Consider the following 26,241-nt stretch of genomic DNA (forward strand, 5'->3'; position numbering starts at 1 on the left):
AAGAGGTTCTGCAGCATCCGGTGCAGGCCCACCTGGTTCCGAAACAGCTTTTTCCTACTTGCCATCAGACTTTTATTTTACTCACAACATTGGAACTTCAAACATTATCCTGAGCCGTATGCAACAAAATTTCGTTCTTTATACACCCTGTGCATTGAAAATGACAACAAAGTCAGTCGAAGTCGAAGTCTAAGTCTATTGTGCAACTGTGAGATGCGTTGAGGCCATTACCAGGGTACTGATAAGGTAATGGCCCTATTTACAGAACAAAAGCACCTGCTAGATAAAATCCTTCAGGCCAGTTGGACTATCGAAGCCGATATAGGTATACGTCAAAGTGGACTAACTCTAGCCATTCTATCCATCATTAGATCCTCTTCATGATTTCTAATCATTAAGAAAAAGCTTAGTAAACTCATTATTTTAATTTGATCTGCAAAATTGAAAACAAATACCATTTAAGCGGACATCCATGTTGTAAAGATGTATTTTATTATTATGCTCAGTAAGATAAAATGATTTTTTTGAATTAATATATACAGATATCACCATTAATAAATGATAAACATTAAGCTTTAGATGAAAGGATACTTTAATCTTTGTAAACACTAACGTTAATGTCTTTGTCAATGTTTATGAGGAAAGAGTTTCTTCTGTTGAGCACATAAAGTGCTTTTATGTTGGACTTCTGAACAGCAAAGTGAGAAGAAAAAACGGCTGGGAGAGCTCTTGCTGAAAAACTCATCAACAATAGCAAATTCTTCAATAACCCTGTGCTACAGTGCAACAAAATGTTCTTAGACAGTGAGTCAGTGACATGGATATCTCAGGAATACCAGTAAAATCCCAAATAAATTGAGGATTAAAAGTAGCTGGAGAAACAACAAATTGCAAGTGAAACATGCAAATGTTTTGTTACTTTGTAAACTTAAATCTTTCTATAGGCCTGTCCATCTTGCTGTTCATGATATGTCTGCTTGATTTATTTGTGTTGTCCGTTTAGCAGAAGAAGCTTGCATGTTCCCCTACATGCATGCTGTATGTAGTAAACTGAAATTGGAAATAAACTGTTTCCGTTGGGTGGAACAGTGTGCCTCATTTTGAATGGTGGCACTGCATATTATGTTTCTGAACTCAAAGTTCTTGGTTTTATTTCCATACAGCAGATAGTCTCAGTGACATTCTCGTCTTTTCCCTTATGATCAGTCCCTTCCCACCTCTGGTTATTCTGGCCCAGGTTTCTGGATATATTTCTTATTAAGATAGTGATGAATTTCATTTTATCCTCACAGGAGTAAGAGAGGCAGCAATGGGCTGGACTATGACTCTGAAAGATGACTTTGGGGTCAACGCCTGGACACGGCACACTGGGAACTTCCTCAGCCTTTTCCTTCTCATCTCGTCTCTCTTTTCCATTCCAGCCCACTCGGACATTGTTCTTTCCAAAGCCCATCATTTTTCATGGAAAGCAGGTAAAATATTTTATGATTGGCCATTGCCATTGCTGCTTTAACACTTATGATAACTTTTTTCTGTAAAGGAAAATTGGCTCAGTCAATTAAAAGTATTAACATTTAGAAAGTGAAATGTGTTGTATTTATTCCACAATGATGTTTTTCCACATTTTCTCAAATAAAACATAGAATAGGATGTATCTCATTGGAAATAAATGTCAACTTTTCGACCAGCTTCCCTGTCCTTGCAAAAGCAAAGTGACCTAACAGCATAATGCTTCTCGTGGGTTTATTTGGTTTTTTTAGTGTCAGTTTTCTGTAACACAGGGTTTATCATGTAGGCAGAAAAAAGGTTTTCATCTCATTTGACCATAGCACTTGTTCCCTAAATGTTTGCTCTGTTGTTGCTATGCATGTTTTATAGCCTAGTTCTGCTCTAAACTCCTCCTGAACTTGATTCCTCTCTCCTATTTCCTGATTTCTAACTGTTCCTGGGTTGCACCAGGCACAGACCTTGCATCATTTCTCCATTCAGTGGGCCACTGCTTCTGCACCAGATCCACTTATTTAAGCAGTTTTTTGAGAAAGCTAAGTTTCACAATAATTTTCACAAACCCAACGTTTGTTTTTGAAGAATGAGGCCACATGATGCTATCCACCAAGTGGAAACTACTTACCCCTAAGCGGTTTTTTAAAGGTAACTGGTTGTCCTACATTTTATTTAGGGGTATCAAAACCTTTCAGTCCTAATGATAGAAAGAAATTGAAAACTATACATAATTTTCTCAAAAAGATATATAAAAGATTGTGGTTATGGAATGACAATATACTAGCAGGACACTTTATATTGGCTGTCCTATATCTAGTGGGATTAAGTTACGATATAGTCAAATATACTTTAAATACTAGGATACCTCACTAGTCTTTACTAGTAGTAGTCTGAGTATTTATAAAACTCAATTAAACACATTTTTCTTTGAGTCTAGCATGTCTCATAAAAAGTGTCAAGTTGCATATTTGAACGTGCACACCCACTTATGCTTAGGTATGTTGCCTAAAGTGTAAGAGTCATTAACATATTTAGAAAACAAAGAAGCAAGCACTAATCAAACAGAAAAAATACTTTTATTTTCAGAGAAACCCACTCTTTTTTTCTTACCGACACAGGGAGCATAAATCTTAGTCTGCTTGACATCATCAAGCCTGCAGGTCTGTATGCCTCGACGGTTAGCATAATAATACTTTTTTCTGAGTGACTATTCACCAACACTCCCATATGTGACAAGCGGATTAGAAATAACAATGTATATAAAGCAGTTAAACTTCAGACTCATCTGTGCGCACAAATTTCATCTGCTGAAATGGGTTGAGAAGAAATTCCACCCTGTTTAAATTTTTATTAAGAAATGTGTCAATACAAAAAGAACATGTACATTTTAGATTCCCTGGTTTTATTACAAGTGTGGAAGCTATAGGTTTTTGTTTATATGCAAAAATATATATTTTCTGAGAACCATATTCCAAGACACTTCCATGTTTCAATTTTCTTCACAAAGAATTTTGAACAAGTTCTGAATTTAGTCTCTCCTCGCCTCAAAAACTCAATTGAACACGCATTTGCAAGGCTGCCAGAGTGGGAAAACTTGGCCTTTCCACACAAAGGCCCCACTTGCTGTGCGATTAGCACTTTCATTTCTCACTCTGTGGTTGGATAATGACACTGCCCGTGTGATAAAGAGATTGATTAATTTCACTTGAAAGCGCTTATGTTCAAAAGGGATGTAACCAGGACACTAAGCGTTAGGATTTGACATCCTTGCAGAGCTAAAATGGCTTATGAGTTGTTTCTTGACTGGAAAAAAGGAAATCAATTTATAATCGAGAAAGAAAAAGTCAGTATCCAACTTATGTCTGTTTGCCTGCAGTGAATCAGTGAGAATAGAACAAATGGTACTGAAATGTCTTGAAGTTAAATCCTAAAACAAACTTCAGTCAGATGGTGCAATGTGGGTCGCTGGTGTGTGGTGTTGCAATAGGATGCAATGTTAGACTGAATAAAATTCCACAAAAGTTGCTCAAATTGACAAGGTTTGTTTTTTTTTAATGAACGAAGCGTTTACTTGAGCTTCAGATTTTCTTAAAAAGGAAATGACTTTGCACCAGTTCTAGATTTTACATGATGTAAGCAATTGTTAATTGAACTTCAAATGTATCTTGATTAAAAAAGTGAAATGAGTTATGCACTTTCTTTATTTTCTGAAATAATAAAATATAAAAGGTTTTTGTTGCAAAAAACAGTGACTTTCTTATCAAGATTTTTCTCCCGAATACAGATTCAACCTATTTAAGACTAAATACTCCTAATTCAATGGCTGCATTAGGACAAATGTAAACACTACAAATTATGACTTGTTTTTAGCAAGTCATCAGTCGTCTTGCTGGCTCTTGGTAATTGTACTGCTGTATAAGCCACTTGGATTCTCTGGCAGAGAACAGACACCTGGTACCATCAACTCAAGGTATCCACAGACTAAGAAAACAAAGCAGCCCATATTATCACATTAGCGCCATCGTGTTTGACAGCTAGCGTAATAATGCTACTTCTAAAATGCTCCATAAGTTTCAATTGTCTTCTCAGTGCATAGGACACTTCCAGTCATCTCACAATATTTGTAATGAAACAGATAACGGTGACATTGGATGACACCTTACAGCTGACAATGGCACACTTTCTTATCCCCCTTGGGTAGCACTGTGTTGATTATGAAGTGTTGAGAAGGAGAAATGTACTGTGGCTCAGGCAACAACAAGAACACAATTTGGACATATTTTGTATAAATGAAATTATGTAATTCCTGGAAGCAAAGCTGTAAAGACGAGAAAAAAGTAGGCAAAAAACTAATTTAATTCCAAAGACAATATTGAAATCCAATATTACCATGACAACTACATTGTACTCGGCACATTTGAATTCTAAATTTGGCTCATAAGCAGCCTTTTTTTAAATATGCAATAGCCTAAAGTTTGATCTGCTCTAAATTAGCACAGCCACACTATTGTGTTTGGTGTGCCTATCTAGGCCAGCAGCATTGTTGGCGGACTCTTTTGTGTGAGCCAGTTCCCAGAGCTGTAGCTAAGCTCAGAGTCTACGGCTCAAACAGGGAGCAGCAGCCATTTATGCTTGACCTTCATCGATGCCTTTAAGAACAGAATAGAGCACTGACACAGTGTGTCTAATGGACCTATTATTTAACTCTTTAAGATAACTGCTCACAGATATTCTCTTGCAAACAGCCTCACTAGCCTATTTTCAGTGCTGAGTAACACATTTACCACAAAATGACAGCGCGGAAAGTATTACAAGATGGAAACAAAAACACCAAGGTTGCCTGTTAGGGAATATGTGCTACTTTACAAAGGATAACAGTTTTCTATTGATTTCCGATTTAACATTACTGCTGAGAGGACATTATAAGGGCTATCGCTTGGAAACTTAAAAGCTGCACTTCACACCAGTGGTGCCACCTACACAGCAGAGGGTTATCTATGCTCACCTGCATGTTGTGTGATTAATACGGTTACAGTCATGTTGTCTTAGGTGTATCTCGTCAAAGGAGTGTTGGCTCCTGATAAACATGATAAAAACAATCTATACTCCTTCCTTGTGTCATTCCATGATGATGGAATGACCTACCAAGCATGACCAGGACAGTGTTGTATATCATTAACAAACCCTTGCAGACCCTGCTCTTCTGAGAGCGTCTCTACCCTGACCTACTCCTTTACTGCAGCCTGTTTGTACAGTGTCACCTCTGACAGAACTTGACTATTGGTCATCCTTTAAAGTGGCTTGTGCTAGTTTGCATTGTCATATTCTCATGTATAAAGGCGAGGCAGTTTATTTGTACTACACATTTTCAGCATCTGGGCAATTCTAAGTACTTTAAATGATTGAAACCACAAAAGATGAGATGAAGAGGAAAACAAGGAGAGATTGAAAAATAGACAACAGTTCATGATGTTCCAGTTGTTACTAATCAACGAAAACTCTAAGCAAATGGGGTTTTAGTCTTCATTTAGAGGAACTCGGTGTTTCTGCATTTTTGCAGTTTTCTGAATGTTGGTACCAGATTAGAGGAGCGTAGAAACTGAATGCTGCTTCTTCATATTTGGGTCTGATCTTAGGGACTCAAAGTATCCCTAAAATACTGAGCGTTCTTAAAGGTTGATACAGTGACATCACATCTTCATTGTATTCTGGTGCTAAGCCAACCAGTTGGTTTGGATAAAAGTGACTACCAAATGTATTGGCATAAATATAACTTCCAAAAAAAGTATTAGTTTCTTGTGAATCACAATTGTTTTGTCTCTAGATATTTCCAGTTTCAAAGACAGTCATAGAGATTATGATCTTTTTCCGGAGGGGATTTATATTTGATGCTTCATATAGGGACTCGTAGGCATAAACTGTCTTGTCAGTGGTAGAGGGTGGGAGGTGGGGAGCAAATGTCCAGATAGCACCCCCTAAACAGTCAGCCACCGGAGATGTTGCTTAAATAGTTTTGCACATCAAGCATACTCCTCATGCAAATTCAACAAGAATTTGCATGAAGAGTTTGACAAAAAAGCCAAAGGCAAGGCCGTGTTGTTCTTTAGATGTCAATACAATTAATTGACATTGCTTAGCCTTCTCTCCTCACCTCTAAATCCGGAAAAGTCACAACTTCAGACACAATAGGATATATCAACATGGCCTTTTATGGGTTTCACTTCTCAGAACTAGGTCATATTTATATTCCAAAGTTCAGTTTAGAGAGCAGGAAAAGAATTGCTTTTATACCTATATTTCAAGGCCTTTCTTTTTTTTCAAAGAGCTTTATTCATTGTTATTTTTCATTCTTTTTTTGCTGCAAAACAATAATCCAAATGCTGCAAGCTTCCTTCATGGCTTTTGAAATTCACTGAAAATTGTGTAGAAAAGTAAACAATATCATTAAAAGCATGCTTTTTAAATATATAAATAGTTTTCCTTTTAGTTTTCCTTTACAGGTTGCCTTGTTTGACTATAAAAAAAAAATCTAATTTTATTTCTTCTGGCCAGATGTCCTGTGCAGAATAAGTGAATATTTATGGTATGTGAGAACATTCATCTGCAAGCTTTAGCTGAGTGAAGATAATTTGCAAAAGATTGAGAAATCAATACAAGTTTTTCTTAATTAGGGGCCTCTCAGTGTCTGGTGGATTATTTAGAGATCTTCTGAAAGTTACCCACACTCAGTACTTTACTGTATGTAATTTATAATGCATTCACTAATGAAATCTTCTCTGCTGTCTTGAAAAACTGACCTAAATAGTATCATTTTAGCTAATTTGTTCAGATCACTATTAGTTAAAAACCAGAGTAAAGTAATGAATGAATAGGCCTTTCTTTGTGGAGTTTGCATGTTCTTACTCTTACATTCTCACACCTGGAGGTATTAAAGTAAATCTGTTATATGCAAGGCTGCTCCCATGTTCAAACTTATTATCATGATGTGAAAAAAATTAAGACTGTTCTTTGAAAAACAAAATATATACATTGCACAAAACATTGTAATTTCATTGTTTTGTTAAAATAAGATGTTCCAATTCTAACATGTTGTAAAGGTGCTATTAAAAAAATCTTTTGAATGAGTCAGGCAAAATATTCACAATGCGTTTCAGCGCCAGAGTGTATTTATTTGAAATATCGCCTCACTGTTGCGCCATCAAAGCTGAAATCAAATACAAGTGCTGCTTCAGTTTGTCTTGTTCCTTGAATAAGCTTGACGGAAGGCAGTGTGCAAGCCTAGGAGAAATTCAGTTTTAACCAAATACCACTGAATAATTTACAGAGGGATTTTTTTTAAATTTATGGTGACAAAGAAAAAAAAAATCACATTAGTCAAATCTTCTCACAGAAGAAGCTGTTGGAGACATATAATATTAAATTACATTAATAAAGTTATTGTTCAATTGCATATATCTTTGAGTTAACACTCTGTTGTAAATGTATAACCTTCTAATAACATTATAGTTTTATAAAGTGAATTGAGAGATGTAACGAGAGCAAGAAATGTATTAATTTGCTAAATATTTCTGATATATAACATGCTACAATAAAATATATACAACACACCTCAAAGCTCTTCCCATTTATGACAGAGATATAACTTCTAGTGCAACAAGCTTATGAAATATTTCTTATTTCTCTTATCAAGCACTGCAGATGGTTGTAACATAAATATTGTTCAACATTGCCGCTGTTCCAGCTCTTTCAAACATCTTAGTTATTTCTCTGATATGCTCAATTTTTTCATGTTAGTTTTTCATTTCCTGCCTTGTGAGGAGTAAAGAAGGAGAAAGCTTCACATGCAGTGTCAGACACACTGCTCCAATCCATGCCTATTCCTTTAATTGTACAAGATCACCCACTACTTAGAGAAGGCGGGCAATGAACCTTAGAACAACTGGCTTTATTTGGTGTAAATGGATGTTAAAACGATCTATCAAGTTGTAACCTCAAGTGGCACTACTTGCTTAATTTGATAGGCTTTTTGTGCAGGAATTGGCCAACAATTGTTCACGTGCATAGACAAAATTATACAGCATGTGTATATTAGAGACTAACAGAAAGAAAACTTTTACCTGTAATTACAGTTCTTAATGTCCAGAGTATGAGGCTCATCATTTGCTATATCAGAATGATTCAATTTTGAATTAACTAAATGTTATGTGTTGGTAAATAAATTTTTTCAACACTGACTAACTTAAAACAATAAGCAAATTTCAGTAATATTTTTGTTATATTTAATTTAGATAATTTGTTATGCGTGCTAATAACTGTAGTATTAGCCATTGTTTTCTATATTTTTTAACTTATAATAAATGTATAACTAATATTTTATATATAGTTAATAAATATATAATGTATAAAATATATTCAGATTTATATATAAAAAATATTATATATATATATATATATATATATATATATATATATATATATATATATAAATAAATAAAATCATAATTAATAAGTACCCAAATTTAAGGTAAGATTTTCTGCATTTTCCAACATGAGATTATTCAATTGACAAAAAGATACATTTATTTTTAATGTTTTCTTTTTACCAGGTGTGCCAATGAATGTTGGATGCTGCATTTAGTTGGTTTAAAGCATCTCTGGAAAGAATTCTAAACTGTAAATAACAAAGGAAGGATATTAAAAAAAAACCGCCTCATTTTGTTAAAAATCAGGAAATCTGCTTATGTGACCCTGGCTACTTCCGTAGCCTCAAAATGCTTGCAGAGAAAATATTAAAGGGACCTTCTCTTTGACCTTCAAAAACTGCATATTCAGTAAATTTAAAAATCTTTGACTCGGTTTGACATTGGATTTAAAAGTTTATGATACAGATTTATGCCTTTTTACACTAAAGTGAAAATTTGATACTACTCCCTTAATGAGCTTTGTCATTTGAATTGCCTCAAGTGTAAAATTTTTCTCATTATTTCATTCTTCGCTGTATCCTTGACTTCTTAAAACTCAAAACACGGTTTGATTCTGAGCATTACTGAACATACTAAAGACAACCACATGTAAAGGTCATATGCTAATAAAAGCAATGTGGTTCCTAATTAGGGCTCCAGCAGTCAGGTTGATGGAAAGTGGATAGCTTTCCTTGACAGCTTAAGGATGGGTTCTGGGTTGTGAGTTTGGTGGCAAGACTTTTAGCAGTTATATAAACTAATAAGATACCAGACCAAAAAACAGTCTCTTCTTTCATAAATTTTCATTATTTAAATAAATTGTATTGACAAGTAGCTGAACCAAATATGTTATAAAATTATGTGGATTAGTTGTGAGGGAAAACAAAATTAATAGAGCCAATTAGCCATGACTGGCAGTACTGACCACAGAGAAAGAGGAATTTTGAAATTGGTGTCAACTTTTAAATGAATATTTTTTTAATTATGAAACAAACTTGTAATCCTAACATCCTCATCCATTTCCTGTAAACTCATTTGTTACTTGTAGGACTTTCAATTTAGCTGAGCTGATTCAGTAAAATTGAATCAGCTCAGTTTTTGTAAGACAACTTTAATATGCTTTTAAAGAGCTCCTATGATGTCCTGACAGGTCTTCACCTGTAAGATTCAAAGCTTTATCATTTGTGTGTGACTTCACACATACATTTACAGCCTTCTTGAGTGACACAGCAGACAATACAATCTCCCTCTGAACATTATTATAAATTGTGATAAACAATTGTTTTCGATGCAAATCCAAATATGGAGAACATGCGTACCTTGCTCAAAGACTTGAAGCCATCCACAAAAATCAGGATTTGATTTTTTTCAGGTACTTTACTGCATTTTGACTTTATTTTTCTTCTATTTTTCAGTGTCAAAGTGGCTATACACACCAAACTATCTTCTCTCAATCACAGAGAAGCATCTTTTTTTCATATCACCTTGAATAAAACACCTAAAACACACATTCCCTCACAAACTCGTATTGTGTTAAATGTTATTCAACAGTTCGAATAAAATATTCTTGCAGCATTACATAATATTTGTGCTTGCTAAAATGTGGAATGTTTGCTCTACTAAAATTCTGGTGCTCTCTGGTGCTGTTTTCATTCCTTCACATACTAATATAATACAATAAGACCTTGTTACATAGCACACACAGAACCTTTCAGAAATTGTGCACAGGCTCGATGCCATGCTTCTTCAGCAATGTAAGTTGACCCAAATAGGGTATAATGGACAAAACTGCCTTAAAGAGATACTCAGTGCATTTCACTTTTTTTATTTTGGCATACATGCCGTAGTTCTCTTTCCTAACCATAGGGGTTGGAACAAAAGTGTAGCTTTGATCTAAGAATAAGGGGAAAAAAGACCATATAGAGCCCAATGATATATTAAATTTAAGATTCATGTTTCATCTGAACTGATCAGGTTTTGTGAAGTTAACCTTTAAAAACTAATGTATGAAGATTAACTGATGCACTCTCTGGCTGTGAAAAGCCTAATGATACTCTCTTTTTGATCATTTAGGCAGCTTTTTATAACTGTTTAGAAAAAAATGATTAAATCCATTTTGTTGCACTTTAAAATAAATTTTTTGGCATGTTTATATGCATCTCTTTTGGACATGCCAAGCTACCCCACTATTAACATCACGTTTCATAAAATCCAATATTTATTGTTACAAAAAGCCTAAATCAATAAGAGAATTTCCAAGAGAAATTTCTCCTATGGGAGACTAATAAAAATTATCTTATCTTCGCCTTCAAACCGCTCTGTGGTTTGTTCTCCCAAACCTGTATCCTTGAAACTGAAAACAGATTTAGTCTATTATGAGAGCTACCGGACAGGAATGCTAAAATTTTTATCCAACTGAAAAGTTAACGTTAAAGGTTAGTGCTCTATCATGAGAAGTTCCTTTCAAACAGCAGAGGCCTTTCACATCACCATTTTGCAAAATGTTTCATTTCGGGACAATTCTCACATTTTTTATTTTTTTTAATAAGCGGATTGCAGAAGGAATCAGGAATGAAATGGGACTACTTTGTAATTGGAGACGGAGTTAATTACAATCACCTCTTGTGACTACTGACATTATTCCGCTAGCAGTTCCTTTGTGTAACTGAAGGAAGTCCAAAGTAGAAGGTAATTTTGTTACTGAATGGCTCCTAGAGCTCCAATTAATACTGAGGCTAAAATACTTGAAAGGCAGCTCTGGATTTTTTGCCTGATTGGAGCCACATGATAGCAGATTGTAGCTAACTCAACAGTATTTGTGGAGACAAAGTAAGTTTTGTAGCTTGTTGCTTTAAGCTAATGGTCTAAAGCAAATCTGTAATTGCTGTTTTTCATGACACAAAAGTTGCAAAAAAAAGGAAGTGCTTGCTTCTAGAGAAATATTGACAAACGGTTTTATTGTGGCAGACAACTCAGATTCTGAGAACGCAGGCAGAACCACAAAATAAAAGCAAAAATAAAGGCAAACACAGAACTAGTTGCCAAAGTAAATTTTGAGTACACGGTACAACTGCATCACAAGGATGAGAGTCACAAATGATCCAATCAGATGTTTGAAGTCATCGTGGATATTGATGTCACAAGAACTATGGAGTTTAAAGGCTGTATTTGGACTACTCATTTTCCGGGGTGAAATGATAAGTAACCAGAATTACAAAATGGACACCTTCATTTGTAGCATGGAGAAACCAAACACACATTGGTTAAAAAAAAGAGAGCTGATAACATGGCTTAATGGTTCAAGCACCTGAAACCTGTTTAAATTCTGTAGAATTTGTGAAAACACATGCAAACATGTAATTGACTAAAAATTAATGGTCCCATAATGATTAATTAAATTAACATGTATTCCATTCAATTGACTAATAACCTTCTTTCAACGTTGTAGTGTGGCCGCCATTCAGAAGAAGGAGCCGCCAGTCATCCTAAAGCAGAGTCTGTTGATAGTTGTAAGAGAAATAATCATTCCAGAACAGGAAAGTTAAATGATCCAAACATATATTGGTGTGGGATGCCAAATGCACCATATGTGGTTCTGTTTTTAAATATAAACATTTGACAAACTCCCTAAGTTTCACCTTTATTATCAATTAATCATTAGCTGATAAGATCAATCAACTTTAGATCAACTAATTATTGGATTACTTGCATCCCTACTATTCTACCAGCTCTAAAACAAGCGGCTTGTGAACATCTGATTGGAAAAGTGACTTTGGTCAGACATCTCGAGATGTTTTAATGCAAATGAAGTAAACCTGCTGACAAGAGGTTTTTCCGTTCCACTGCTGAAAACTTGCTGAAGCTTCAAGTATTCCGTAAATCCACAGTAGGATGGGAGTACATCCTTCTTTCCAACAGGAAAGAATTAAGTTCTCAGACCAATGTAGCTGTCCGTGTGCTTTGGGTGTCTGAAAAGGTCAAACACATAAAAAGAACATAAAAGCAAATTGTCTCTGCAAGAAATGAACAGATAGAGCCAATGACATTGTCTATTCCACAATGCAAAAATAAATTAAGCTTCAGCATCATTACACCTGCATCATACTCCTTTTTTTGCCAGGGCTTTTATGCTCAATAAATGCTCTTTAGTGAGGAAAGCTTCATGTATTTCAGGAAGCTACTTGCACCCTTTCCTACTCTGCATGCATGTTGTATTTGTAATTGTTTTAATTAGACAAACTCTTCTCAGCTCTGTAAAAAAAAAAAAACTCTGAACATGCAAACTTGATAGAAGCAGCATTAGCCCAGGGATAGACATTGGTATATACAAGGGAACTGGAAGCCTCATCTTTCCTTGGTGTTCATATTCTTCATGACACAAATTAAACATGAATATATGAAACATATGAAATTTGTTGCAAATTGCATGTTTTCTATTTTTTTTTCAATTAATGCCAATAATCTTTTAAATAGGCCCTGTCATTTCCGTGAACAGATCTTTTGCTTATTATGGAGGAAAGGAACTCTGTAAATATGCGGTATGTATGGTAAGAGGAAGAAAAGAAGTTAATTATGTTCTTTGTATTTGAAAGGAGGCCTCTTCAGAGACTGGTTAAAATAGCTTACTCTGTTTACTGCTCAGTCGACCCAACAGGAAACACCTGGAGAGACTGTCAGGTGAAAGCCAAAGGGATTTTTTTTACTCTACCCTGAAAAATTCACCACTATGAGTCATTTTTTGATAGCAGAGCACAGTCTATCAGAACGCTTGTTTTATTCCTCCTTTGAATCAGTGGCAAAACAGAAACAGTGGTGAAAGCAACGGATCTACAATTAGAAAACGAAAGGATTTGTTGGTGGATAAGCTTAGTGAAAAGATAAACACTTAAAAAAATAATGGCATACATCACTCAGTTGCACTATTTTGAGGTTACCTTGGTAATGCAGAGCTTTAAATATTTTTGTCTCCGACACGACAGGTTGTTAATGAATTCATTCCTTTAGATGTTTCTTTCCTTTAGATATTCAATGTCAAATGTGAAAGTTTTATGTTATAGAAGATAAAACGTATTTTTCCCTCCTCAAAGAATTTTTTTTTTTTGATGTTGCAAACTGTGTCTTCAAAAATTGTTATGAAGGTCACATCTGAAGATGGTCAAAGAGGTGAAAATTCACTTTAGCTTTACTCAAAGACCTGATGGTTGACTTGGGCTCCATAGACTCTGAACTTGACTCAAATTTTGGCACTGAGGACTTGATTCACACCCGGCTTTGTAAACTCTATGCAGATTTTGTTTCTCTCTCACTGCACTGAACGTTAAACCTTTTTTTGTAACATTCAGCATGCATGTTTAATATTTAACAAAGGCTTTTATTACAATTCCACTTCCATTATGCATTTACATTTAATAGCTTATGAAATAACCCTGATACTACTGACTATAAAAATCTGAAATGGGGGTAATAACACTTATAAGGTGTTGTCTAATTAGCAAGAAACTTCTGTTTGAACAACTTTTGTTTGTCTCTGCAGGATGTCATTTGTTTTCATTCATTTGTATTCCTCCTGTCTGGAGACAAGCGGCTAGATAATTATTTGTTGTTGAAAGCAGTGAAAGAGCTGCATCCACTTATTGATTCGCTGGGTACAAGTAAGCAATTTAATTAGATCTAATTTCTTTCCCTTTTCGGAAAGGATAAAGGGTAACTGCTCAATCACAAGGCTAAAATTAAGGTTTAACCAAACATTTTACGAAATTTAATGATTAGTATAAAATATATGTTTGCCCACGTCACTAACATTAAAAAAATCTGTGTTTTGATAAATAATAGTAACAGATTTTAGGCTAATTTTAACCACATCTGGGAATGGTAATGGAGCTGCCATCAACAGATAGCATAGTTTATTTATGATTTTAGTGCAATAGTTTCAGTTTTGGAATAGAAAAAGCAATCTAGTATCAAGATTCTGCTATTAGCTATACAAGATTCATGGGTCCATGTAGGAACACCAGCCAAGCACTTTGGCTAAGAGTTGTCCAATGTTCAGCCAGAAATATTTAAAATCTCAGAAGGTTATTCATGTATGAATAAAACAACTGGGTAAGGTAAATTACAGCAATAGCAAGGTATATATATATTTTGTGGGCATGTATCATGTTGAAATGCTTTGATCAAAAATATAATCTATAAGCAGAAGTTTCATGAAAATATTTTTTAATTCATTGCCGTTTAAACTTTTAAATTGATTTCCAAGATGAAAAAACAATAGAATAAATGCATCAATAATATCTCAAAAGAAAAAAGGCATTTATGACTGTGAGTGTGTAAACTTCGAAGTACAGTAGTAGTAGTACAGTACCTCTCTGCTCAAAAATTATACACTCATGAGGTAAAACATTTGGATCATATGTGTTTATATATCAGTAACAATACATAATTCAAACTATACTTACATGAAAATGAAATTATGCAAGCGCACATAATTATTTGTATTTCTGAACTGGGAATTGGGGGGAAAAAATTTAATTACATGATATAATCTCCAGAAGGTACTAAGGGGATTTTGCACACATTTAGTACCAAATAATAAATACCAAAATAAGTGGCTTACACCAGGACTACATCCCCCCAGCCATCAATTTACAGATAATAGTAACCATATAGAAATATAGAAAGCACTCAAGAAGAATTTAAATGAGACATCTGCATAGAGGTATTTCAACAAGACGTAACACATGGAGAAAACAAACGCACAGTGAGAAAAAGACAATGATGGGAAAAGGGGGCTGTTGGGTTTTGCTGTAGGGGAGCTTGGGGGGGTTTCCTTGATCAGGAAGGATTTTCTGTCAGAGAGACTTTTATTTGGCTTTACAAGACCTGTGCATGAGAAGAAACTTAATGACAAACTAGGTATTTTTAAATATGCTCCCCTTTCTAAATGAAATGATTTACTAATAGTCTGTTGAGGTAGAAACTTATGAGCAAAAAATAAACTCATATTCTAACTTTTGCGCTCATGTTTTGCCAGATGGACAATAATTTCAATGGTCTTGTTTTGCAGCTCAACATGGCTGTCACTGTAATGTATGGGCAGTACAAGCTTCAGTTTAAGTCTTTTGTTCAAAGAGATGGTCATTTTAATGAAAACATATGTTTTGATGTTGGTTCTGCTGTTGTATATTATGTAAACTTGAACAAACAGTGTGTATGATACAAACAGTATCATACTCACTAGTAAGAGACACTAACAATGGCCCATAAGAGTAAATCTACGCTAACACGTTACAGTTTTTCATAGCAGTCCCTGTTTCACAGCTGGGTTAAATATTGTGAGACAAGAAGAGACAAAACAAAAGAGAGTTAGGATGGGAAGCTATGATCCAAAGAGCAGAGTGGGACTTGTGAAGGAGGTCGGCTTCAACACTGACCAGCTGCTTTTAGCTTACTCTGGAGAAGTCAGTGGTGATTTTAGGTTATGTACATGAGTGACCAGCATGGTTTTAAAGTTACAGCACACAGTTTGATTTGTTTAGATGCTCATTTCCTAATTTAAGTCAGGCTTAACATCGAGTGAAGCACAACAAATGTGTGTAAATAAAATTCTGTGGTCAGTTTGGTCAGTCACAATTTTGCGTGATTGTGTCAGTAACAGATAAGAATCATATTTACTGTTCTTATCAAATTTATCATTTGAATAATTCAGTCTGTTCAGTCACTGTGACTTTTGGGCTCTTTTAGGGAAATCATGTGCTCACCCAGTGGTAAACATGACCTATGTTGACTGATGAAAGTGCTTTACATAGGCAGGCTTTTCTAATTTGCACAAAGCTTGGTTCTTCCAAAGTGGACAGGATCATTTGTTGTTGTGTAAAGTCCAAAGCAAGAAGGTAGATTTGGGTAAGTTTAGTTTTAAAACTAAACTCATGCCACTGTTACCTTAAATTTTTTTGTCTATTTGTTGGATGTTCATTTTTTCCAGATTTTTATTTGTATGTACTTTGTTTTTGCTTTTTCCCCAACCATACATGTTTCAGGTCCCCCAGAAATTTTAACATCAGAAAAAGACACGAGTAAAAGCAAAGTCATTATTTAAAACGGCCGTTTTCAAGTAATAATTCCAGTTATTAATGGTACAATGCTATTGATGTGGGAAAGCTAATGGAGAAAACGCAAAACAGTGTTGAAACTTTCTTTGAGATGATCAAAGCTACACTTCCTGACTCACAGTGCAATCTAACAATGATAAAATGATGAGAAAAATAGAAATAAAGTAAGAAATATGCAAATGTTTCATTTGAATTCTTACTTGAAGCTCCATTCTAATCACCTTTAGGCAGTAAATCAACCAGTGTTTAAGGTCATTTTGACATTGAACACTGCCAATCTAAATTCATTGACATCAATGGATCCTTGAGTCAAGCAGCATTTTACAAGACCAATTAAAAACTGACCTAACTCTCCACATGCTGAAGATGCAATGTCAAGTTGCAACAAATAAGAACCCTTTGTAATCAAAGTTGATATGAGAGAAGACTGTTTTTGTTTTTCACTCATCGTTGATTTTGCACAAGTTAATGAGACAGGTTTCAAAATACACAAACCTTAATTTATATCTAAGACAGTGATCATATTTAAAGACCTAAAAAAAACATTTTAACATTTGTCATGTAGTTAAATTCTGCTATGGCCTGCAGTCATAGCTGTAATTATCTTTGCGTCAGATAATCATCTTATTAAGCACAGCACTTAGAAAACAGACTATACTAATACTTACAGAGTTTGACTCCATGTCCCTGAATCCTTGTAATTAGATGACCATGTAGATACACAATGTGTCAGAGCAACAAGCTAAGCTCATTATAAAACTAAAACTAAGGACCTTGTTAAATTCTCAGTTTCTTTTCAGCATCCAATAAGATAACAATTGTTGTGGAAATACATGAGGCAGCATAAGGACAGCTAGAACAGAAAAGCAGATCTTCTGTTTTTGCTTGTTTGCTAAACTTTAAATTTTCACATCTACAAATTATTATTTATTGTTTTCAGACAAAGATAACTTGAGAAAATATAAAGTGGCGTTTTTTAAGTGAGGATTTCAATTAGCAATTAGCATTCCTTTATAAACTACATAACTTGTGCCACCCTTTACTGCAGTAACCACTATGAAATCACATAATGCCATTTTCTTGACAGCCTTTATTCAATCAAAAATGAAATCATAAATTGAAATCTGCATTTTGAATTTGCACATTTACATTGTAATATAATGCATATTCGTAATTAGCACATATTGTTTTACTGTTTGAATTTTTGTTGGTACTTCACTCTGAAAGTTGGGTCGAAGCTAAGGTGTTGCTGGATGAAATTCTGATAGACCTAGCTAGTAATTAAAATAGTTGGATATGCCATGCATCATTTCCGTGCCTGAAACTCCCAGCGCTTAATCATCATGATAGAAGCCAGGTCAACTTCTAATTAGGATCTGTGGAGTGATGTTTGATCTTTTATTATCCCAGAGTAATTTGATTGCTTCTGACTTTCTGCGAATGTCAAACTTTGAATGTGCATATTACTGAAAGGGGTCTTGCCTGCTAAACCTGATGCCTTCACCTGGAGGCCAACCAAATTATAACCATCCATACTTTAAATATTTTCCTGACAGTGAAAAAAAGGGATTCAGAGAATTTTTCTGTCCTTTTTCAGTTTATTTATTTCCAGAAGAAGGTTTTGTACCTGTTTTTATAAATAACTTATATTTTTAAAATTTTTCTTTTTTTAAGTAATACCAGTGGATTGCCTACTATTAAAGCAAATATTAGTAAAGTCTTTCCTGTTTTTTTAAAAACAGGACAGTGACTTTTTATCATTAATTTCTTCAAACAGGTTTGTTTTGACAGGCTCCAACAAAGTGCAGGGACTCTAAACACTCATTTCAGTTTGTAAAGCTCACTGAAATGCAAAGGATTTTAGAAAATCCTTTGTTAATTTACTAACCTGGAAATGTTCCTGATTAATGTTTAGTCTACCCTAAAATGTCAACAGGAAGAACAGATTTTTTTTAAATTAGTGTTAGTTTGACAGGTTAAACGATGTATCTTTGCGATCAGATAAGCTGGCCAGACTAATCCTGACTAATGCATAATTTGCTCACTGTTGATCAGAAAAACTGTAGTAATTTCAAAAGTTTACTTTCTGATAGGATACAAGTGTGTTATATTATGCTGTCTATAAAATATTTTGTTTTGTTTTTGCAGGTTTTTATTTTAATAAATCGCTCCATGGACTTTAGAACCTTTATTTTAAATTCTAGCACTAATTTAAGGGCTTTAAATGAGAAGGTTGCACCTACAATATATGTCAAAACCAGTGACTATGAACTGAACTGATCGCTTATATAGAATATAAAAATACCTTTTATATATCATTATTATGCATATGGCATGACATAGGGATATAAGGACTAAACCTGTTTGCCTCTCTAATGAGCTCAGCTCATTATTGGAAGCAGAGAAGAATGTACATATGCCTCCTGGTGTTGGCAACTGTTTTACACAGCTGATTTATTAGATGTTAGTGTAAAAGGATATGGAAAATTGACTTTTAAATATGAGAAATAACCACCTAAATAACTTATACTTCATAAGTTGCCTGTTTATGAATATTCTCCCAGTTTTGCATCCTCTAAAGAGTTTTTTTCCAGGATTGTCCTGTATTTAGATCCATCTAACCTTCCAGCAGCTCTTACCAAAATCACGTTCCCCCCCAAAAAAGGATAAAATAAAATCACTACACCATGGTGCTGCCATTTTGACAGGTTTGGAGTCTTTCTTTAAAAACCTTGGACGCTCTCACAGGACATCTGTGCTAAATTACGCAGAGTTGGAGTCTTCGAATGCTAAGTGGCCAGCATTTGTACCACATTTTATCAAGTATAGGGACTCCACAACACCTTAAGTACATTCAGTCATTTTCCTATTCATCATTACCTCATGCCACTGTTACCTAATCAAATTAGGTTATTTCTGAAGGCAAATGCTTATGCTGGACTTTATTTAGAGGTATGATAATAAAGTAAGTGAAATAAAAATGCACATCACATTTTGTGGTTGTAATGTTACAAAATGCATTTAAAACATTGGCTTGATTTTATTGACGAGAAGATCCAATGTATTCATTTGACCTTGTGCCTTGTTGTTTCTTGTTCCTTTTTCCTGAGTTCAGACTAAAATAAGAACATATTTTTTTCTGCTGTGAAACTAAAACACTAAAACATAATCTTTCTGTGATGCATATAAATGTACATCAGTTAGTGTTTTTAAAGATTGCATTTTAACAACATTAGATATAAATATAAAGCAACAAATAACCTCAGTTATGATTGATTATTTTATTTATGCGTGTACAACATAATCCATTCATCCATCTGTCTGTTTGTTCATTCATTCAATCATCCATCTCAAAAATGGATATTGCTTAACCAACTTTATATCATTTATTTTCCTTCCTAATTTGCAGATTCTGAGAATCCAAAAATTACCTTTATGCATACATGAATAAATACTTAAAATGAACAAATCCTTAAAATGTTTTTTTTTCTGAACATATTTTAAAACCATATCAGACCTAAATCTTTACCCAAGTATTGTCTTTATCAAGTATTTATCAAGTATTGTCTAATGGAAATGACCAGTTTCCTATTGTCATACATTATGTAACCAAATTATTAAGGATTTATAGAGTCATTGCTTGGCACACTTTACAAAAAATGTGCAATGCCTCATTTTTTAACATTTTACAAAAACGATCAGTATAATATAAAGTTAGATTAGATTGCCACAGTTTTGAGTGGAACTATATGAACCTCACATTAAAGGAAGTGTTTGAGTCTGCACTCCGACATCCTCTTTGACAGCAACAACACAAACTCATAGTTTTGCTTTGATCCTTTATAAATACAGATCAAGTATTGTTTAGCTGTCTTTTATGGCTGAGTACTTTTCCACAGTAAAGTAGCTTTAAAGAGTCTTCCAAAACCTTCCAGGATCCCATAGGGAGTCATTATTTTGTTCTGCGGTGTGGCAGAAAAAGCGATGAGATGTGTTGCTTTGAATAACTCTGCAACGTTCACTCGACCTGTAATAGATGTAAAAAAAAAAGATAGCTATTCAAGACATTTTTAAATTTGACCTCCTGCAGATCACCATTAAAAGAGCAAGTGACTGATTAATTACTGAGGGACAAAGGGAACGCCAGTGACAGATGGAGAACTGGTAAAGTATTTATCCTCTTTAGGTTTGACTCTGCAGGCTCCCCGACTGGAGTAATCACTCTGCCCGGGGAGCCCTCCTGTCTTCAGGTCCTGTAGGGCTGGATTTCTGGCCTTTGATCACTTCACAGATGCCTCCTGGAGCATAACAAATTACTCCATTGCAACTTTGTACCAAGATTCTCAATTAATTTGTTAGTGCGAATAAATCACAAATATTAAATAACAATGAGGAACAGTAGGACAAGAAGAAAAGTGTTTTCATCTACACTTTGCACAAAATCTTAAACTGGAAAAGGTGACAATTAGACACAATGAACAACATTTAGACAAACTGAACATATTCAGTGTATTAAATAGTCCACTAAAAGGCATTTGTAGCCCAGCTGAGTACAGCCATCTAAAAAACAGAATATTGACATATTATATTTCTACTCCTGTGTTTCACATTACAATTTGCCTACTTCAAGAATGCGTTGCCTTGTCGTTTTTGTTATTCAGGCAATTGCCAAGTGGTTTTATTTCCATGAGAATATGACCCTGTGTATGTTTTGCAGACTGAATAACTTTAACCACAATTTCACTGGTGAAAATATCTTAGATCTATCAGCTGCCCTTCATTGGAATCTGTTTCTTCCCCAAGTTTCTTCTTTTTTTTCTTCACAAAAATCTAATTTATTTTCCACTAAAAGTTTTTTGCCACTGTATATTTTAACACTCAAAGAACAGTACAGTTAAAGTGCCTTGCAAAAAAATTCATACCAGATCAACTTTTACATACTTTGTCACATTAAAATGACAGACTTGGATGGAGGAAGTGGAAAGAAATGCAATGCCACAAAGTGCACTCACAAGTGACATGATTAGCAATTTACCAATGTGTAATTTAGTATCAACATTATTATAGCTTCTATGTGAAGACTTCAGAGACTTGTTAAAGAATTGTATAATGAAAATATCAGCTTAAATTGTGGAGAAGTTGGAAAACAGTATTCCAAGAAATTGGTCACCATTTTCTCAAAAAATAAAAAGAGAAGGGCACAAAATGTAGCTATTGCAAAATCTAGCCTTCCACTTAATGCCTAGTTCAGAATAAATATGCTGATTTTTGACCTGATTTTTCCTTGCTGACAATCTTAATGATGATAGGATTATCACAGTGGCTCAAAACTTAATCTTAGGTTAAATTCAGGAGATAACAGATCAACTGGAATATCCCAGGAGAAAAATTTTTTTTACTGGTGTGTTAAGAGAGATCGAGTCCATTTGGAAGGACGTGGGGTGTTTCTGGAGTACAAACAAGCATGTAGTCTGGTGAATGTGACGTTAAGTTTTCAGAAAGTGATGGAAACACAGAGAGAAATCAAAAATACAGGCAAAACTGCCAGAAAGTCCAGTGAACATATTGTGTACAATTGTGTTCCAGTAAACACAATGTCCATTGTGTTCACCGAACATTGAATGCATTAAAATTCACTTTCTGGACTTTCTTTTTGGTGTTTTTTTTTTTTTTTCATCTGTTAAAAACTGACTACAAATTATCGCCATTGCTTCTTTGTCAGCCATGTTTATTTACTCTGAACTCATGTTTGATCTCTGGCGAGATTCTCCATCTGACATCTGAATGTTTGAGAGTGAAAAATTGTTTGTTGTGTTGAATTTGTTGTGTGGCTGTACACTACACACTGTAGGACCCGTTTATATCTATGACTTTTTTTCTTTTCAAATCAACTAAGAATTTTAATCTTGCCGTGTGAACCACACATAACCTGTAGGGAAAGAAAAGCATTGATCAGAGAAGCAGCCAAGATTCACAACTCAATTTGGAGAAATCTTTGTCAGAATAACCATTTGTCTTACAATCTGCAAATTTAGCCTGTACGGAAGAGAAGGCGAATTCAGCAATTATCAAATTGCTGAAGTGAGATGGCAAACATATGAAGGAAAAAGCTCTGATCAGATGAGATCAAAGCAGAACTTTTGTGCAGAAATGAAAAATATTCTGTTTGGTAGATGCAAGAACTTAACATGCAGCTCCCAACAGTAAACATGGTGGCGGCACCATTGGTCTGCGGGATCATTTTCTCATCAGTACTAAAAAGTAGTTAAAACGTATAGGAAGATGGATGGAACTAAATACAGGATTATTAATAGTTTTGGCAGATAATCTGGATCTGTTATTAAAAAGCCAATAAAACATAATAAAAAAAAAATTATCTGTTATGTTAAGCAAAGAAGTGAGTGTTTTACACATAACCTCCCTTTGGGTATGAATTTAGACAGTTGGCATGAACCAGTGTTGTATAGTAACGAAGTAAAAATACTTCACTACTTTACTTAAGTATATTTTGGAGTACTTCATACTTTCCTGGAGTATGAAAATTTTTGATGACTTTCACTTTTACTTCACTATATTTCCGAACTTAATTGCGTACTTTTACTCCGATACATTTTCAATGTGTGGTTTAGTTACTCGTTACAAAAAAGCGAGAGAGAGAAACAAAGTGTTTTTACCCCACCTACTGATTAGCAAGTAGCAAGCAGGCTACCGAACAAAGTCCGTAGCCTGCTTGCCTGGGCTTGTTCATCACCACCAATAGGATACTTCTTCTTCTTCTTTTCTATTATGGCGGATCACAAGCAACTTTAAGGTGCATACCGCCACCTACTGTACATGAATGTGTAGAAGCATTACTTCACATCTATTAAATTCTATTTTTTAATTTTGTATTCTTAAGATAAATAAACAATGCTTTCCTTAATTTGTGAATATCTGTTATGTTTCCTTCATTTCCTAATATACCTTTAAGATTCCATTCATGCCCTATATTTCTAACTCTTCTCTTTAATTCTTCCCTTTCGAGTTCATTTGACTTACAGTTCATCAATATGTGTTCTACATTTTCTTTCTCTCCACATCTCTCACATTTATCATTATTTTTCCTCCCTATTGTATAAAGCATGTCATTTAAGTAGGTATGACCTACTCTTAATCTACTAATTATTATTTCTTCTCTTCTGTTTCTTTCATTAATGCTTCGAATTTGAACTGACTTTTGTACTTCATATAATCTTCTTCCTTTCTTATCTTCATTCCACATTTTTTGCCATTTCTTGATTTCTTTACTTTTAATTAGGATACACCTGTTTCGCTTCTCCCATTAAACACAAAGCAAGTCTCGCAATCAGTAGCAGTCACATGGAAATTCTATCTTACAAAAACTCCCCGTCCAACTTGAAGAAACACATCGAGGTAACGTCTTATGAAATGGTTATAATCCTCCTGTTTCAGTAACTATAGCTTGGTCACTAGACACTACTGTATTGTGAAACGTTGACCATAAATGAACTTTGTTTGGCATTGTTTCAGTTCCACACGTGGTGTATTTAGCTTAGGCCTAATGTTGACTGTAGCAGGCTACCTAGACTCCTCTGTTCAAGGGGGGACAGAAGCCATAGCGATAGCAATTTAGACTAAATTTAACGAATATAGGAAAGGCATGCAAGTTCAAAACCAGGTTTACAGATGCCAATAAGCTGCATTTCCCTCCCAATTCTTTTTTTCTTTTGCATAATGACCAGTTGTGTGCACCACCTACTGACTGTAGCATTGACTGATTCACTGATTTGTGAAGTAGAGTAATCGTAACAGCTCTTTTTCTTCATGTTGGCCGCATTTTCTGTACTATTTATTTTTCTCATTTTCAGCACTGACCTTACTTGAAGGGAAAACTTAAGGCTTACAAAAACTTAGTATTTTCTGTCCTGGAGGGTTTACTAAGAAGCTGGTTCAGTTGTAAAGCAGGTTAAGTTAACCTTGTGCTATAGGTAAAGCACCTAATTTTCTTAACTAAATGATGCCTGCAGGTATATCTATTAGCAGGTTTAATTTTGCCTGCACTTGGTTGTGTACATTATTTTAAGTGTATTTGACAAGTTTACCAAAATATAAAAAATGTCATTCAAACTGCATTTGCTTCGTTTTACTTTTTACTTGTACTTTTCATTACATTACTTGAGTACATCCATTTTTACAGTAATTTCCATACTTAAGTACAAGAAGTTTCAGATACTTTAAGACTTTTACTCAAGTAACATTTCAGTCAGTGACTTCGACTTTTACCAAAGTCATATTTTGGAGAGGTACTTGTACTTTTACTTGACTCTGAGATTTCAGTACTTTATACAACACTGGCATGAACTCACCATTGAATTCGAAAACTATTTTCAGAATAATAAATATATTGCACTCTTCATGTTGTACTTTCACTTTGTCTCTGTCCGGTAATGGCCCGGTCGCCTGCAAAATCATAACACCAGGGTCTTCCCCCTCAAGTTGCTGCTTACAGATATGGCCATTAGTTCAGCTCCTGTGCTTAGAGAAGTGAACTCCCAGGTCAGCAAAAGGCAGTGAAACACAGGAGTGAATGACATCCCATCCAATTACTTGTCACCCCTGCACATACCAGTGTAGGGACTCGAGAAGACCACATGAGACACGCAGTTACACTGAAAAAAGATTCTGATCACTGCAGAGCCATATTACACAACTGACTGCTCCTCGCTAACTTTTTATGTCTTAGAATTACACACAGTGTGCACTGATTTTTAATTTTTTTTTAATTCCTGAAAGGTTTTTGCCAACATACATTCGAAGTTGGGCTAATGTATCTGAATAGAACCTAAAAGGCCATCCAATCCATGCTTAGCATTAATGCAATGGCACAGGAGGGGAAAAACAATATATATTTTTTTCAATTTATTCACCATTGTTTGAGCTTATTCTAAATTTCACCATGAGAATATTTCAAGCTAAAAAAGTGTAAAAAAACGTTCAATAACTGCTTGAGTATAAAAGAAGCTAACTCCTTGATTATATAATTTTGCACATAACTAAGTTATTGATAATTTTTTTCATTGCTTTAAGAATTATGTTTTTGTGCTTTGATAAAATTAAAAACGTTAGGAAGCTCACAGGAGAAAAAAAAATTGAACTGACACAAATTTTTAATCAGCTAGTTTCAGTTAGAGGTTTGCATAAATGTCATTTTAATTTGGGGATTTTAATGATTTATTTGACCACTTCTTTTTAAGATTGACTTGAAAAACAGCATAAACTTTTAATAGTTTTTCTAAAAACAGGGTTATAGTGGAGTAAGAATTTATCACTGATGTTTAGTAGACCATGTTTTGTCAAGTCTTTACATACAGATTTATGTACAAAACATATTTAGATTCCCACCCCGGCTAATATTTGGTCAAATGTCTCTGTAAATTATAGAGAAACCATGTGGCTTCAGAAATGTGCAGTCAAGTCCTGCACATTTTTGACTGAATATTTCTCTTTCGCAATAGGTCATTTAAGTTGGTTGGTTGCTGGTACAACTTTTGAGCACAGTCCATACATTTTTAATAGGGATGAAGTAGGGGCCATTCAGAAGCTTAATGTCATCTTACTTTATCTTTTGAAAAATTACCTGGTAATTATGGTGACATAATTGCTTTAGC

The 26,241-nt window shown here is 34.5% G+C and overlaps 1 protein-coding gene across 3 annotated transcripts in view; it reads left to right on the top strand.

Moving 5' to 3' along the window:
* thsd7b (thrombospondin type 1 domain containing 7B) overlaps positions 1 to 26,241 on the top strand; it is a 208,933-nt gene that overhangs the window by 51,829 nt on the left and 130,863 nt on the right. For all 3 annotated transcript variants that reach the window (XM_023337353.1, XM_023337355.1, XM_023337354.1), the window contains exon 3: positions 1,293 to 1,472. In XM_023337353.1, the coding sequence (XP_023193121.1) occupies positions 1,310 to 1,472 (163 nt within the window). In that variant the 5' untranslated portion in view covers positions 1,293 to 1,309. The remainder of the gene's footprint in view (positions 1 to 1,292; positions 1,473 to 26,241) is intronic.

Source organism: Xiphophorus maculatus, chromosome 7, assembly GCF_002775205.1.
Source record: "Xiphophorus maculatus strain JP 163 A chromosome 7, X_maculatus-5.0-male, whole genome shotgun sequence".
Lineage (NCBI taxonomy): Eukaryota > Metazoa > Chordata > Actinopteri > Cyprinodontiformes > Poeciliidae > Xiphophorus > Xiphophorus maculatus.